At 36.6% G+C, this 16,721-nt stretch overlaps 4 protein-coding genes across 8 annotated transcripts in view; 2 read left to right on the top strand and 2 right to left on the bottom strand.

Moving 5' to 3' along the window:
* Nucleotides 1-7,340, top strand: part of LOC105218644 (uncharacterized) — a 246,005-nt gene extending 238,665 nt beyond the window's left edge. Inside the window, exons 7-15 of one of the 3 annotated variants that reach the window (XM_054225841.1) lie at nt 191-281; nt 1,385-1,763; nt 1,875-2,475; nt 2,736-2,912; nt 3,004-3,196; nt 3,264-3,528; nt 3,590-3,767; nt 3,852-3,863; nt 3,962-7,339. In XM_054225841.1, coding sequence (XP_054081816.1) covers nt 191-281; nt 1,385-1,763; nt 1,875-2,475; nt 2,736-2,912; nt 3,004-3,196; nt 3,264-3,528; nt 3,590-3,767; nt 3,852-3,863; nt 3,962-5,126 — 3,061 coding nt within the window. In that variant the 3' untranslated portion in view covers nt 5,127-7,339. Of the gene's footprint in view, nt 1-190; nt 282-1,384; nt 1,764-1,874; nt 2,476-2,735; nt 2,913-3,003; nt 3,197-3,263; nt 3,529-3,589; nt 3,768-3,851; nt 3,864-3,961 lie in introns of all 3 variants that reach the window. The other 2 variants (XM_054225843.1, XM_054225842.1) reach the window with 2 other exon arrangements.
* A 1,262-nt stretch (nt 7,341-8,602) lies between these two features.
* LOC105218645 (nuclear receptor subfamily 2 group E member 1) lies at nt 8,603-9,653 on the bottom strand. Its single transcript, XM_011194363.3, has 2 exons — nt 8,873-9,653; nt 8,603-8,814 (listed from the first exon to the last, which is right to left on the bottom strand). Exons 1-2 carry the CDS (start codon nt 9,651-9,653, stop codon nt 8,603-8,605), a joined length of 993 nt encoding a protein of 330 aa, XP_011192665.3.
* A 2,646-nt stretch (nt 9,654-12,299) lies between these two features.
* On the top strand, nt 12,300-14,488 carry LOC105218633 (protein SHQ1 homolog). Its single transcript, XM_011194343.3, has 5 exons — nt 12,300-12,632; nt 12,690-13,011; nt 13,075-13,258; nt 13,404-13,548; nt 13,607-14,488. Exons 1-5 carry the CDS (start codon nt 12,433-12,435, stop codon nt 14,277-14,279), a joined length of 1,524 nt encoding a protein of 507 aa, XP_011192645.2. The 5' UTR covers nt 12,300-12,432; the 3' UTR covers nt 14,280-14,488.
* Nucleotides 14,489-14,641: 153 nt separating this feature from the next.
* Nucleotides 14,642-16,721, bottom strand: part of LOC105218634 (putative epidermal cell surface receptor) — a 45,160-nt gene continuing 43,080 nt past the window's right edge. For all 3 annotated transcript variants that reach the window (XM_011194345.3, XM_029044457.2, XM_029044458.2), the window contains one exon: nt 14,642-16,320. In XM_011194345.3, the coding sequence (XP_011192647.3) occupies nt 16,313-16,320 (8 nt within the window). In that variant the 3' untranslated portion in view covers nt 14,642-16,312. The remainder of the gene's footprint in view (nt 16,321-16,721) is intronic.

Genomic DNA, 16,721 nt, shown 5'->3' on the forward strand with positions numbered 1-16,721 from the left:
GCCGCGCTCTCAAGTGGATGGCAGTAATTTTTAAGACATTTTTGAGTAACCACGAAGTGCAGATTATGTTTATTCGTATGCTTACTCAATACATATTTTCGGTTAGCCTTACTAATAAAAGGAGCAGCAGAAATTATGTGACCGCAGCTTAAGTTCCGCGCTAATTATCCAATTATTTTTATACTTTCAGGAATTACTTTCTGCGTAAGCGCCTCTCGAAAGGACCCAACAAAATTGTACTCTCCGCTGATGACTTTGTCTTTCCAGTCGACTCACGTAGGGTGAGTAAAGCTCTTATTTACTACGTTTATGGCGGCTTAAAATGCTTGAGATATACACTTTGCATTAAATTTGATATTGTGGCGGGTTAAATGGGTTTAAATCTGCATTTACGTATAAAAAAATTAGAACTTTCTCTGCCTATAATACGAAAAACATATAGAGCTTAATAGCAATATAATTTCGAAGACCTTTCAAAGTAATATCTTCTTATAGTACATTATATTTGGAAATCTTAGATATCCATATTATTCTAACTGATATAAAGTCCTTAATATAGCAGTGAAATATACTCCTGACTATTATTTTCTCTTAATTCTCATGAGAATTCGACAGACACCAAAGAACTTTTTTAATCTAATTGTCCTCTGAAAGACAAGCTTTGTTGAGCTGTCATTCACCTCCTGGTACTTGTTCTTTAATCCATCCATACCTCACAGTTGAATGGTATTCGATTTAATTTTCTAAAACCTTAAAAAAGTTCCACAAGCCTGTTCAAAGAAGGATCTGTTAATATTGGCAAAACATCTTCTTCAGTTATTTTGTTGTTCAGTTATACACTTTATCTCAAAAGGTCTTGAACCATATAAAGTGACTGTCCTGAGTTTCGATGATAACAGTTTAATACTATTGTAGGTCATTCTGAGTAGATCCACGTTCAACTCCGAAATACATTACGATGACCTTGAGAATGGACAGAGAAGTCGGAAGCTCTTTAATTCCAGAATCATGTCTCATCTACTTCTTCGAAATTCATTAAAAAATCGACACATTCATATGGATGAGTTTATAGAATCACGGCTTATTTGAGAGGTTCTTACACGAAGCATGAACTTAAATAAATTCCATCGGATTCTTTATATTTTGAACTTGATTATTGTAGTTGTATACAGATAAAAATCCTGTCCGATCCGGTTATGTAACTCGGAATACCAGGAGAACTGATTTCGAATTGTTAAGAGTCTATTTGCTTAAAACCATTAGTGCCAAATTTGAAGTTTTCCAAAAAAAAAGGTCAATTAGCTCAACTACTACCCTTTCTATGTTGAGGTTGCGTAAAATGTATGAATGGCAGAAAGCTTTTATTCCCACTCTTTTCAATTAGGTTGATGAGGGCATCGAAGCGATGCTTTGCTGTTGGCTGCAACAACTTCAAGAGTTTGGTGGCCCCGAAGTTGACAAGCCTGATTTGCTCAAAGGTTCAATTGGTTCGCTAAAAAATCTTGGCCTAATTATACCGGGTGGCGGCACAGCCACCGCAGCAGGTGGTGCAGCCACAGCGAATGGCGGCAAAGGGACATCGGGCACGAATAGCTTAGCGCGTCACAATCCAGCGCTCCTAGACATGCGTGCACGCTACAATGGTGATTTGGTGCAACTCAAAGAGATACCCTTGAACGGCTCGACTGAGTTAAAGGCCAAGGCCATGGATCTGTTGGTGGTAGCGCACGGCATGCGACACGAGAACATTAACCCCTTAATTGGTGAGTAATAAATACTTTTGGCTGCGTCATTTTCAATTAAAACTTTGTTTGAAAACTTTTTTTGCTCTGACTATTATTTGCTGCATTTTTTTGCCATTTTTCGCCTGCTAGGTTGGCTATCCGATCCGAATCGCACAGCTATGGTGTTCGATTACTGTTCACGCGGTTCGCTGCAAGATGTGCTCATCATGGACGAAATCAAATTGGATTGGAGTTTTCGTCTCAGTTTGTTGACGGATTTGGTGCGCGGTATGCGCTATCTGCACACCTCACCCCTGCGCGTGCACGGCACATTAACGTCGCGCAATTGTGTTGTGGACGCGCGTTGGGTACTGAAAATAACCGATTATGTTCTGCCATCATTCTATGAATCGCAGAACCTGCTGCCACCCACACGCACCGCTAAGGAACTTTTGTGGACAGCGCCGGAATTGTTGCGTTCAATGAAAACCAATCATCATCACCATGGCCGCGTATTGGGCACACAAATGGGTGACGTCTATTCGTTTGGCATCATCATGCAGGAGGTGGTGGTACGCGGCGAGCCCTACTGTATGCTGTCGCTATCGCCGGACGAAATAATAGCGAAGATTAAAAAGCCACCGCCACTGATACGGCCTTCTGTGTCGAAGGGGGCAGCACCGCCAGAGGCCATCAACATTATGCGTCAGTGCTGGGCTGAGCAGCCGGACATGCGGCCCGACTTTAATTCGTGAGTATAACACAAAGATTTATATATACATAACTGCCCATCTGGATTAATGAACAGTAAGGGAGGCCTATAAATATACTTTGTAGCATTCTGCCTATATTGATTTTATGTATGCTATGTTTCACTTTTCTATTTATTTACTTTGCCTTTTTTCTTCACCCATTTACCGCGCTGACGTATTACTTTGCACGCCGGCTGTTGATGACAACCTTAATGATGTGCCATGAATAATATTCTTCGTTTGTTGTTAAATTTATCAGCGTTTACGAACGCTTTAAAATGCTCAATCACGGACGTAAGGTGAATTTCGTCGACACAATGTTTCAAATGCTCGAAAAGTATTCGAATAACTTAGAGGAGCTGATACGTGAGCGCACAGATCAATTGGATATTGAGAGGAAGAAAACTGAACAGTTATTAAATCGCATGCTACCCAGGTAAGGAATATAGGCATGCAACACCCAACAATGGTATATAAATAATTCCTCTCTCTCGCTCTGTTGGGCGTCTCTTTTTTTTCACCCGCAGTTCGGTGGCGGAAAAGTTGAAAATGGGGTTGGCCGTCGAACCGGAGGAATTCTCCGACGTTACCATCTATTTTAGCGACATCGTGGGTTTTACAACGATTGCTGCACACTGTAGTCCCGTACAGGTTGTGGATCTACTGAATGATCTATACACAATTTTCGATGCGACTATCAACGCTTACAATGTGTACAAGGTAAGCGGAAAAAGATCCAATTTTGTATATCTATTTAGTTGTATTTCTTGCTTATAATATTCGGTAGGTGGAAACAATTGGCGATGCTTACATGGTTGTTAGTGGCTTGCCAGTGAAAATACCTGATCATGCGGAACAAATTGCCACAATGGCACTGGATCTGCTACATCAAAGCGGACGTTTTAATGTCAAGCATTTACCCGGTGTACCGTTGCAATTACGCATTGGATTACACACAGGGCCCTGCTGTGCAGGTGTGGTGGGACTTACAATGCCGCGTTACTGTCTATTCGGCGATACGGTGAATACAGCGTCGCGTATGGAGTCAACGGGTAAGAATTTCCTCAGAAGTGTACAAGTTATTCCACTTATGTTTTTCTTGCTTTCTTGAAGGCTCCTCTTGGCGCATACATATGTCGCAAGAGACACGAGATCGCTTGGAAGCGCGCGGTGGTTATACAATAGAACAGCGCGGACTAATTGAAATAAAGGGAAAAGGAATGATGAACACTTTTTGGCTGTTGGGAAAGAAAGGGTTTGATAAGCCATTGCCTGCACCGCCACCAATTGGGTAAGTATAAAGGCTAATTAGCTTAACAGTTTTATTAAAAATCATATTTATTTAAAATATGTTTACTTTAATATGCTTACTCAGTGAGTCACACGGGTGAGTGTTCCAAGTCAAATTGTAAAAATCTGTCATCCCTGGTCCATCTTCTCAACTATACTAATTCTATTTTCAAACATTTTCTATGCTGTTTTCAGTCTCGATGAGTCTCTTATCCGCAACTCGATCACTCTCAAAGCACAAGCGAATAAATCACGCAACAGCACCAATCCCTCCTCAAGTCAATCTTCCTCGCTGGCCGGTGAATCGGTCGAGGTGAAAGTTGAGATTACACCACCCACCAATGCGGACATTTGTTCTTCGAACTTGCCGAACTCATACTCACTAGACTCCACCTCTACAAACACAATCAGCCCAAATGTCACTTTATGTCCAGATTTCCCCGCGAAGACTCCAAACGCCAGTCCGCAATCACGTAAAATGTCCGAACTCTCACCTGAGAATTTGCTCACGCCAGGCACTTTCAATCGTTTACCGAGCTCGGCAGGTGGTTCCTCATCGCGCCTCTATAAGAAAATAGAAGAGATGATGGACCTCAGTTCACCGTACAATCATTACAAATGTCTGAGTCCCAGTGAAAGTAATCTCACCCAATTCTACGATGGTAAATACTTGTATAGCGGTGGTGGCGTTTGTAGCGCCGTAGGCGGTGGTACTGGCTCTGGCGGTGGTAGCGTACACAGCAGTAGCGTCAAATTCGATTCGAAACCCGGCTCAAGTCGACTATTACGTCGACAATTTAGTCTCGATCGCGATGATACGCAATCAAAATCGGAGCATCATCATCACCATCAACATCACCAAAGCTCTTTGCAGGGTTCATTTGGAATGACCCTAACGAATAAGTCCTCTATGCTGGATATACCGATATTACATGAAACCTCGCGTAGTCCGAAGGGCACACTCGCACGTGCGCATAAGCAGAATTCCACTTCGATCACTCAAGATCTTGAAAAAATCGAGGAAATACCACTTTCGCCTGCATCCTCACAACATCACAGCAGCTTAGATAGCAATCTAAATCGCAGCCCACCCTCTACCGTTGAGGCACAAACACCGCCGGCGACATTAGCGGCTGCATTGCTGTCAGCGCCTACCTCGCCAGCGCCATCGCGTACTCTAAACGGCGTCGGTTATAACATGGGCGTCGGCAGCGGCGCTGTAACGGAAAGTCCCACCACCGATGCCTCGACGGCAACAACAACGGCATCAGCGAATTCGAACAATACGACTCCAGGTGAGGAGAGTGGACTTCGTCGCAATGAACTGACATTGAATGTTGAGACTTTGCTTAGCAGGTAGGACACAGTTTAAGACGTTCTGACCGTAACGCCGTGAAAGACTGGTTGACTGATTCGTATGAAATACGAGTAATTATACCGTAAACCAATAATGTTAAACACTGTGGAAAACAGTTTGATCACTTTTAAATGCATTTTCAGGATGTTTTTACAGTCTAAGTAGTTATGTTTTGTGTCGCTTAGGTTATAACCTCGTCTTTCGAAAGCATAAATTCTGTTTTGCACACTTTGTTGATCTGCTTGACGAATTGCTTAAAATATACTCGCAACCATTTTACTACATAGAGTGTAGGAAAAAACTTAAGTTCCATGCAGTACAAATCAGCTAGATTCTATAAGAAACGTGATGTTTACGAAGTATGGTATCTTAGATGAATGATTGTTAGTCACATTTCAGGCAATTATAGTACATTTTTTTAAGTACGAGGGTGTATTAAGATTAATTCGAAAGCTTAGTGTACCGCCTGTTGATTTTAAATAAGAGTGGGCTTGAATTGAAATATAAAACTTAATGTGGTGTTGGTTGGTATATGCGCTACGTCCAGCTTTAAGATAATCTGGTAATCTGTATCCTATATTCAAGGAAACCATCGTATTCGCTTCTGGTACTAATTGCAATTTGGATGAAATATATGACCGATTATGATATCGATGGATCATTTAAATTTATATGGCGAATAGTAAGTCTTCGAAAGATCGGAAAGATTGTGGTTAGCAAATAAAAATATAAATTTAATATAGTGTATAATTTTAATAGTGTCTTTGATGTTTTGGTGTATTTCTGCAAACGATTTATCTGAGGTGAAAGAAATTAAATTATATATAGGACCAACTTGTGAAATGTAGAGTAAAGCTGATTAGTGTTCTACATGCTACTTATATAAGTTGACGTTGGAAACTTATAGCTACAGAGTTCTGAGAACAAGAGATACACTTTCAATTTATAATTCCAGGATTAAGAGCTAAACCTGATTTCAAATTCCCGTGATCATTTAGGCGATCCTCAGCGTTCATTCGCTGCTTTCTTTTGTCGTATTTGTTCTTAACATCCCCATTATTTTGTTGGTCGCACAAGAATGTAAATCATATATCCATGAAAATGAGCCACAAACAAGGCATCATAAACTAATCTACAATTTAAGTATTGATTTGCTTTTTAAGAAAAAAGTAAATGGATTAATCGCTCCCTCTGAACAGTATTTTATATTTTTATATACAAACTTTTCGTGATCTTAGTAGCTGCTATTGGTAAAGAAAATTAAAACAAAATTCAGAAGTTGTACTTTCGGACCTTGAAAAATCAATTTATGAAGAATTTTACGTAGAATATGCATTATCTATTAGAGTAAATTCTGTGAAAATCTCGACTTCAAAACGTTTATTTTTTAAGAGACAATCGTTGTTACTACTAAAACATAATAATTGTAATGTAATTTGTAGTTATATAAAACTAAAAGTGTAGTCTGAAAACATAGAAAATCAGCAATTATTTAACATATTAAGGATATATTTATATGTACTAGGAACATAGAGACATCTTTGTATGGTACATAGCTTAAGAAATGTGAAAAAGTCAAAGCTCAAACGGTCGCTTGCCAAATAAAATTTCATATGCGTATACATACTCGTAGATATACATATGTGTATATGTGTGCATAATCATATATTTATGAAAATATGTATTGAATAAAGCTTTGTAATTGTTGTACTAAGTATAGAAATCGTATGGAAGGACAAAAGCACAATTGTTTGATTTCACAGCATTTGAGATGTGTTGTTTAGCTTTTGTGAATGTAATGCCAAAGATGTAACTGAAAATACCTAAAACGGTACAAACTTACCAGATAAAGAAGACAGAAACTTATTTACATGCATACAATATCAAGTATTAAAAAATATATATGTATATGTATATGTACTTTCAACTAATTAGTTATGAAAGATACATGTAATTGATATAAACAAATACCACTGAGTTTTTACAAGAACAGAATAGTAAAAGAAAATGACAACAGTTATTAAATGTTGTAAGTAAACTGAAATAGTAACAAAAAAATCAAAAATACATCCGTTCCCAATGCCCACAATTAACCCATACAAATGTTTAGTATGAATTTACATGTATGTATGTGTAACAAAAAGTTAATGAAACCTCTCATATAGTTCGAACTAAAACCGAATATAATTGGATAAATAAATAAATGAACAAAAAAATAAAGTAAATAGCTCAAGTCTTTCAATTTCGACAGTTTTGTCAGCTACTTTCTGACAAGACATTTTAAAATATTTTTTATTGAATCCAAAATCACCGGTCAAAAGAATAATGATGGAAATTCCCTTGTTTTCTACCCAGTGCAACGTCTGTTTTTTAGTTCACCTACAGCTGCTCGTTCCATCTCTTATGATATTCGCAGTGAGCAAACGATTACTATGGTCATAAATAGCTTATAGTACTAGAACCGAAGGGTTCAACAAGAGCGCTACACAAGTTTGAAATAAAACAAAAGCGGTTTGGGATATAAATGAAATTCTTTATTCCTGTGAAAGTAGATACGTTGCCATTATGTATGGAACACGTTTTTTTTTCATGGCCACCACGGGCACACTTGTAAAAGTCCAGACGCTGAACCCAATTTTCGACCGTTATCAAGCATAAGCAATTTCACGTTCGATATTCGTACGAAGTTAATCAATCGTCGCTGGCTTGACGTAGCCCCACAGGAAAGAGTCTAACAGGGTTAAATCGCACGAACGATACTCCCAATTGACTGGTCCATTTCTCCAAACTTAGTTTTCAACAAATCGATTGTGACATTCGCTGTGTGGCTTGTGGCGCCGTCCTATCGTTTTCAAATTGTTGATCACCCCGATTCACGAACATACAACTATTCTGGTGGTTAAATGGCTTCTGTTCTTGCATCAATTTGATCTTGTAAGGATGTAGGCCAAGATGTTTTCGCAAAATTCACCATAGCTTGAAAACGACGCGTGAGAGACTGATTTGGGTCTTCACCAATTGATGCGCCAGCGGCAGCAATGTTCTCAATACTACGGGCACTTCTTTGTCTCACTGGCACAGGAACATTTTGTACTGTGCCTGGGGATTAAAATTTTTCAACCAGACGTCCAATTGTTGATCTGACAGGACCGTTATGACGACCATACATTGGACGTAGCGCTCTTAAAGTTGAGGCGACTGACTCCAAATTTCGGTAGTAAATTTTAATAATTTCGATTCGTTGTCTACTTTTACAGCATCCCTATTGAAAAGCCCTCTACATACACATATATCTAGAAAGAGTGCAGGCACTATTAAGTCAAGTTAATTCAACACTTTTATTACACTACTTCATAAGACGAATAAATAACATTCATATGACAAAGCGATGAATTTTTTGTTTGCCATTGTACATACATACATCCGATATCTTCAAAATTTGAAGTTCATATATTACAAAAATCACGTTACGATTAAACTCACAAGTTCTTCACAATATCTCGTACAACTGTGCGAAAAAGCGATGAGAGTAGACTGTCATAATAACGCTGGGTCAATTGTCTCAAGCCCAGTAGAAGTGTGCCGAAACGCAACCAGTTCGATTGTTGCATGGTGTATCGTGCCAGCGAAACCAAAGCGCCATTTGCATAACTCTCCAACAGCGTTGCATTCTCCGCGCTAACGGCCAATTCTGTAAGTTGACAAATATGTAGGCAATCTCCGCTTAAAATAGATTCTACACCATTTACCTTTCCGACAAAGTATTAATGTTTCCAGGAAATTCAATTCCATCACATCGGCGCGCAGCTGTTTCGCCTCAGCGATGACGCGCCGCAATTGCGGATCACCGCATGCATCAATCATAGCCGTGATGTCGAGCGACCAATGCGAGGCGCGCAACACAAAGCACTCATTCCACACGGCATTCAAAATGGTCTCCTGCTGTGCTGGTGAGAGTGTACGAAATTGCTCGTTGCATTTAGCTTGCCGCAGACAGGTGACTAGGATTTGTGCTAGTATTTGGAAATTCACCGCATTGCCGGTGGTGAGCGCCGCATTGTGTGGTTTTGGCTGCAGCGTTGCATAATGTGCACGATACGTCTGGTGCGTATATGCATAACGCGGTAGCGTTAAACTTTTCGAGTTTCCGGTGACATGTTTGCCCGCAGCTGCTTGGGTGCGTGGACCACGCTCTTCTTGCACTGCAGTCACATTCATGCCCACAGCCAGGCAACGTTGCAAACGACAATATGGACACCAATTGCGACGTGCTTTATCCACAATACAATTGCCTTTTGCGGCGATGCACGTATAGAGTGTGCCCTTGCGTACGCTACGCTTGAAGAAACAAGAACAGCCGTCACAGCAAAGTATACCGTAATGCTTGCCGGAGCTCTGATCGCCACATACCTGACAGATATTGTGTGATATACCAGCTGAGGCAAGAGTAGGCTCGATACCACTGTACATTTGGGTTATTGTTGATCTTTTAGACTCTACGGTACTAACAACGTCACCTAGATCAGTCATCCTTGAAGGCTACGCGCTAAAAACCAACTGAAATCCGTTGATAAATTGCATTTGATTTTTATAGCCACCGCCATTTCTAGTTCCTAGTTGCGAGTTTCAGTTGCCATATTACCCATACTCCTCATTACTCATATTTGTAAGTATACGTTGCATGCGTTCTTCGCGCGCAAGTCGTCATTTCCAATTACACAGCTTTTGTTATTGATTATTGTTAAGAGAGACACATATTTCTTACTATTTTAGTTTTGTCAATCATTGCCGCGTGTCACCTCTCATAAGGCATATTTGCATATGTGCATATGCTTGCTCGATTGGTCAATAAGCGGTTATCCTGTCGCCGAGCATTGCACTTCAATTGCAAAGCAAAGGTTTGCAACATTTCCTTAATAAGTCCATTGACGAATAGTCAGCGATATTTAAGTGGCGAATTACAGTGGAAATCATTTAATGAGAACGATTGAATTAAGTCCAATTTTAGTAGTCGAAGTGTTTCAGCGCTTATGGTTATCGGTATCAGGGATCTGTTTGTTTGAACCTGTGTTATAAGTCTGATTTTAGATATCTGATAACTCTCGAACCACTAAACATTCAAAGACAATTAAAACTTTTAAGTACCGTATTTAAGAGATAAGATGACAAGAAGCTGAAGCGGGAAAGAGAAACTCATGCGAGAAAACTACTTTTCTCAGCTGAGAAAGGGATAGTGGTTGATTTCAAAGAGCTCCGGAACACAACAGATTGAGTAGGCAGGACTGGATCTGTGTCGGTCGAATCCAAAGTTAATCCGACAGTGATGCGAGTTTAATCAGCTACGTTAGCAGGGTCAGTGTTGAACCAAGAAGATTAGTGCGTCACGTCATGTGATATTCTCTTAATGCGCTCTACAACATTTGATTTTGTATTGCTTAGTTTCTCTACTACTTACTGAGAGAGGGGCTATTATTAAGGGAAGATTAATAGACGGAGTGGTAATATGGTTCAAAATTTGATCAGTGCCACTTAGCTTTATTCTCGGCTTTGAATGAACGTTGTCGAAATTTAATGGAGATTCCGGACTTTCTGAGTAATAACGTTTCTAAAGCAGATTTAGAGGATTAAATATGCATTGATAACATTTTCTTACAATAATATTTAATCTCAAAGTAAACGATCTCAAATCGAAGTAAGACATCGATTATATAAGTTGCCATTAGAACAACTGTTCTTAAGTATTACCACACGGGGGTTCACTGTATTATAAAAAACTCCTCAATCTAGTCTTCGGCATTCTCATCATCATACAAACAAACAGTTACATACTTACGCATGTCTTTATGTATTTACATGACTGGCAATGTTTATTTACACAATGATTCCTAACCAGCAACTACCGAGAAGACCACTTAAAACACACCTTCAAACAACAACAATAACATGTTTCTATTGCTTTTCGTATTATGATTATTTACTCTTACTATAAATAAACAAACAAACATATGTACATACGAGTATAAGAGTGCATATGTGGTGCTGCATATAAGTGTTAGATAATTTGTCAACTGTCACGCGTCATTGTACTGTTATGGGTGTTAACAACAATCAGACAAGCGTTAACATTTTGCCTCGTTAATAATTTGTAAATAAATAAATTGATTTGATTAGACCTTTGCCATCGCTGATTTAAGGGTAAGGGTGTGGTCAGTGGGGCGTTTATGTCAAATGCGCTGGTGGTAGTGTAATTATTGGTCGGAAAGGCAATAGTTTCCTTGTAAGCGTTTATTTGTGTATTACCAACTGGGAAGCATGAGGTTGAACGTTAATGCTTTTTGATTACTACATTTGATATTTGTTGTGATGACATTTGATGTAAACAATTGAGCTTTGAAAACAAATAATATTAATTTAGAATTGCTAATGGGTGTGTTGCTCTCAAGGAGTGAGTTTGACTTCAATAGGTGGGAATAGTACATAATACCAATATATTAATTGTATTGAATATTTTACAATGATTTATCCAGTTAATCTTAATGTGATATGTTCTGTGTACATTTTATTGAGTAATAGATGTCATTCTATCACTTTTACCCATAACATAGCTGACGCTGTTAAGCAAAATTGTCTGTTAATTAAAAGTGCTTATTGTAAGTTATTCTTTCAGTAAATACCAAGAATGTGAATACCCGAATCATGTAAGCTTTCGTACATTTAGTTTTCTAACTTTCAAAGGCTATAAGCATTTTCGAATTCGTATTTGTATTATAAATACTTTTATAAAAGTTTTGGATCGCAAAAAAAAATATATATATGTACGTATATAATTTGACAGTTGCTTTCAATAAAACATCGTGTTACAGAGAAATTTAAAAATAGTCAACCCAGATATAATCATCGCTTTGGAAGATTATTTACATGTTAATTATAAATATCTTCGTCATTTTTTAGTAAATTTAACCCTTCTTAAATTTTCAATTTTTTTCTAAAATTTATTAATCCAAAAATATATAAATTTTCAATAAATTATTTTAAAACCAAAAATATATAATATTAATATATTTGGTTTTTGCTACAAACGTTTTAATGTTTTCTAAAAACTCAATACTGCACAATTAACGAGCAGATCTGGCAACATTCATAATTATTTCGCCGAACACGTTTTCACATTGACATTCGTAAACAATCATTATCAGCTGTCAACAAATAAGTCAATGTGCTCAAGATTTTGACTGCATTATTTCGTTTTATTTTCCGGGAATAGTTTTCAAAATTGTTAAAATTTTAGTAATTTCTATTGCGCAAAGCAATGACTTTTGAACAGACAATACAACACACAATCGACGGTGACGTCTGTCGACTACAGATTGCGCTAGTGGAAAATAGGCATGCTGAAGCCGGTGATGGCGATGGCGGCGGCAAAGAAACAAGCACGCCAAATCGACGCAATTGTGACATCTTCGTGGAGGATCACAATTTCTATATTTATGCAGATACACGGCTTTACCGGTATACATTGCGTATTAATATTAAATAGTAAAAGTTATGAAAAACGCTTTATTGTAGGTTCAACTTGTCGGAGCGCCAATTCGATACCAAAGACATGAAAAATTTTGTTATCAATTTTAATACCAAAACAAATAGTTACGAAGTAGATTTGCCCTGCTTACCGCGTACAAATGAGGAGCAAAAAATGTTACCAGAAAAGAGTGATGCGGAGAAAAAGTGCAGAGATGGCGCAACGCCATCAACTATTGAACTGTGGAAACTGAAACGCATTACCGACAACTGTCTGCTGCGTTTGGATAAAAGTGTTGAACTTTCAAAATTCATAGCTGACTTTGGTTATGGTTTTGCAGGGAGATTTAAAGGCGATATCACGGGCGTTGTAAGTACATTTAATTTATAACTCTGCGTATGTTTTTAACTTCATGTCCTATATTTTGCGCAGGATGACAGATCTGCTATCGCGCAAATGCCAGAACCCGGCACAGTTAGTCCACTCCAACGCAGTATTGACCGCGAAATCGATGAACTGAAAAATTTCTCACGTGATCAGTATAAATTGAATTTCGTTGAGTTGCAGGTACCCGAAGGTCATGAGAACCCAATGAAATACACCTATAATTTTGAAGGTATGTAATGTTTAGTGACTGTGGTAATATTTTTAACAGCATTCAATTGAATATAGAGTTGTTGTTGAATTTCGAAATAGTTATATAAAACATGTTAAAATTATATTTTTTATATGCTAATTTAAAACATTTAACCATTTTCTAGATGTTACGCTGACACGCGACGAGGAATGCCTGCTGCACAATTTGACACGCAAGTCACAAGAATCCTTGTTATCTTGCAACTACGAACAGTCGGACGTGGATTGTGGTCTGATATGCATATTATTAGCAATTTGCTATGATATACGGTAAGAGTCCATAATTTTCCATTTCTCAATTCACATTAACGCTACAACTACCTTTTAGCACCACATCGAATGAGCCGACTTGCGAAAGCCCCTGGACCCGCAGCATTCTCACCGCGACGCTTAGTTACTTTGAGCCGTTCGAAAACATTAAAGATGTTGTTATTAGCTTCTTACGCCGCTCACTGATTTATCCACTCTATCGCAATTATGACTTAGGGCGCCTGTGTTTGCAAGATGCCATTGATGGTTTGAAGAAAAATCCCGCATGGGTATTAAAACAGTTGTTGCAAACACATGCGATTTTCGCCAGCAGCGATTGTCAACAGATTTTCAATCAATATTACATTGAAGATTATATACGTTATGTTGCCGATAGTAATCGTTGTGGTGCCACGCATTTGCGTCTCTTAGCACGCAATCTGAAAAATGTACTGCTTGATGTATCGAAGAAGCATTTACGTTTGGAATTGGGAGAAATCGAGACTGAGTTGTTGAAGGAATTGATCACGGACATACATTTGGGTAATAGCTCAACTAGCGAGGACGATGATACGGATGAAGATATTGACGATGTTGAGGGTGATGATGCAAATGATGAGAGCGGCACGGAAAGTGGCGAAGATGCCACAGACTCCTCATCGACTACGGCGTCATCGTCTTCCAGTAGTGATACCGAACAGAATAGTGTAATCGAACAATGCAAGGAGGTTGTGAATGTTGCAAAAAATTAAAATTTTCAATTACATATTTGTAAATGTGCTTTTATAAAAAAAAAAATATTTGTTATACGTACACATATGCATATGCAAGAGCTCAGTATAACTGTACATTATGAAAAAATGTATGTTTTTGGTTTTTATAGACGATAAGTGCTGCTTGCAAACCAATTTGACATTTCCATAATGCATTTTAATAAATATTTACTTGCATTCCGAATGTACTTCGAAAAGGTGTTTAAATGTAGTTAGGTGGTGAAGTTGGGGTTTACGTAACGTTTATAAATATGAATGTAATTGCTTTAGCAAACATTTCTTGAAATATCACTTAGAAAATTATTAACCTTAAATTAATTAAAGAAAAAAAACAATGTATATAAGTATATATATTTTAGCGACTTTATTTATTTCATAAAGTGTATTTTGCTTACAGGCATTTACATTTTTTATATAAACTTATATCTAAACGTTAAATTTCGCTCTTATTTGCTTGACAAACATCTTTTTCTTTACAAATTGTATGTTTTCATATATATTTTAACACCTCTTTGCATACAACTGTACATACATACAAGCAATTATTTAGTTATGAGTATTTATATGCTAATATTTTAAATCTAAAAACTCTCAGTAGATTTTTCGCTCACTATAAAGATTGCATTTTTTTCAAGATTATGTTGTTTTTAAAATTCTTCGGAATTTTCTTTTTGTCGGGGATTGTCACTGGCTATTGCAACTGGATTATAGGGATGGCTAGCAGAATGTGCTTGATTAAATGTTTTATTTTAAAAAGTATATTCATATTAATATTATACTTAAATACTTCAGATAATTTATATTTATGCTTGAGTAAAGCTAAAATTTACAACGTCATTTTGGGAAACATTCATATATGTAAGTACAGTGAAATAATAAAAAAAACATAAATCTGATTTTTTAATAAATACTTTTTTTAAATAATGCATTATAGCAAAACGTTTGTAATGTAAAGTGAAAACTTTCTAAAGTTTTGTATTATAGTCTTTTAAATATATGTAAACAACGAATTTTTTTTTAGATTTGTAATTCAAATCTGTAAATAAGGCAGTGTTAAGTTATTAAATTCAAAATATCAAAAAAGAAAAAAAAAAACAGATTGTCGCTTACTTGAAGAAGGTTAAATTTTTTTTTATATTATTTAGATTTTTTGGTTTTGTTTTTTTTTAATACAAATTATAACTTTCATTGAAAAATGTATTGTTCAAAACAAAAACAATTTTTAATTTTTATTATATTAATTTATTTTTTTTATAATCAAATTTTATATTTTATAGTAAAAAAAATTTTATATGAAAAAAATCGATAAATATTTCTCACAAATTACATTAGAAACGTTTTGCTACGTGTTTGAGCAGTTCTCTGTGTTTTTTTATTTTTTACTTTCTATTTACATACAGATTCTTAAATATATTAAACAGTTAAAAGCAAGCACTACGAAAAAAAATTAAACAAAAAATACAGAAAGGGAGCAGTTCCTTAATCTAAAAAATAAAAGAAAATTATTAATTTTGTTTTCATGGCTTTTCTCGAATATATGTATGCATTTTGTTTTTATAGTATTACACAAGTACTACATATAATTTTTATGTATTTCTACCATTGCTTCTTACAAAATTCTAACTATTAGACAACTGCATGCCAAAGCGAATATTATTTATATATTTTTTTCAAGAATATGTTTATTTGTTGGCACTGCTTTCACACGAAATTCAAAGAGAACGCACACTTAAGTTTCACATACAAAAAAAAAAACCATTAATTGACAGCAAAAGAAAAAAATGATAATAATCATAATAATTAATGTACTCAATACAAAATATTTACAAAAGTAATGCAAGTACTTGAACAAAAATAAAGAGATAAAAATAAAATATGATAAAAAAGAAACTGTTCAAAAAATAATAATGTGAAAACGTATTCCTAATTTCTAATACAACTAGGATTCGTAGCTTTTAGGCGGCCTGGCCTTTGGACAGAAACTTCGCACGCAGCTGTTGCACTTAGAAATGCTACAGATCTATGAAAAGAAAGGGAGAATAAAGAAAATAATTAGTTTTATTTATTATGCTGTAGGAATATATTAGTAACAAGTAAGGAAGGGCTAAGTTCGGGTGTAACCGAACATTTTATACTCTCGCAATTTATTTATTTAACTTTATTTATATTATATAATACACAATTTGACCCACATATTCGTCATATATATTGTATAAAGTCCATTGCATTGAAAGTTGGAAAACATAATTTTAGGTTAGAAGCACCGAGGTCCTCGTGTTCGATATATGGGGCCTTAAAAACCTATGGTCCGATTTCGGCGATTTTTAGAATGGGGCTGCCACACTATTAACATAGTATTTGTGCAAAGCTCTGCACCGATATCTTCACTAGAGCTTACTTTATATATTGTAACGATTCAGA

Source organism: Zeugodacus cucurbitae, chromosome 2 (assembly GCF_028554725.1).
Source record: "Zeugodacus cucurbitae isolate PBARC_wt_2022May chromosome 2, idZeuCucr1.2, whole genome shotgun sequence".
Lineage (NCBI taxonomy): Eukaryota > Metazoa > Arthropoda > Insecta > Diptera > Tephritidae > Zeugodacus > Zeugodacus cucurbitae.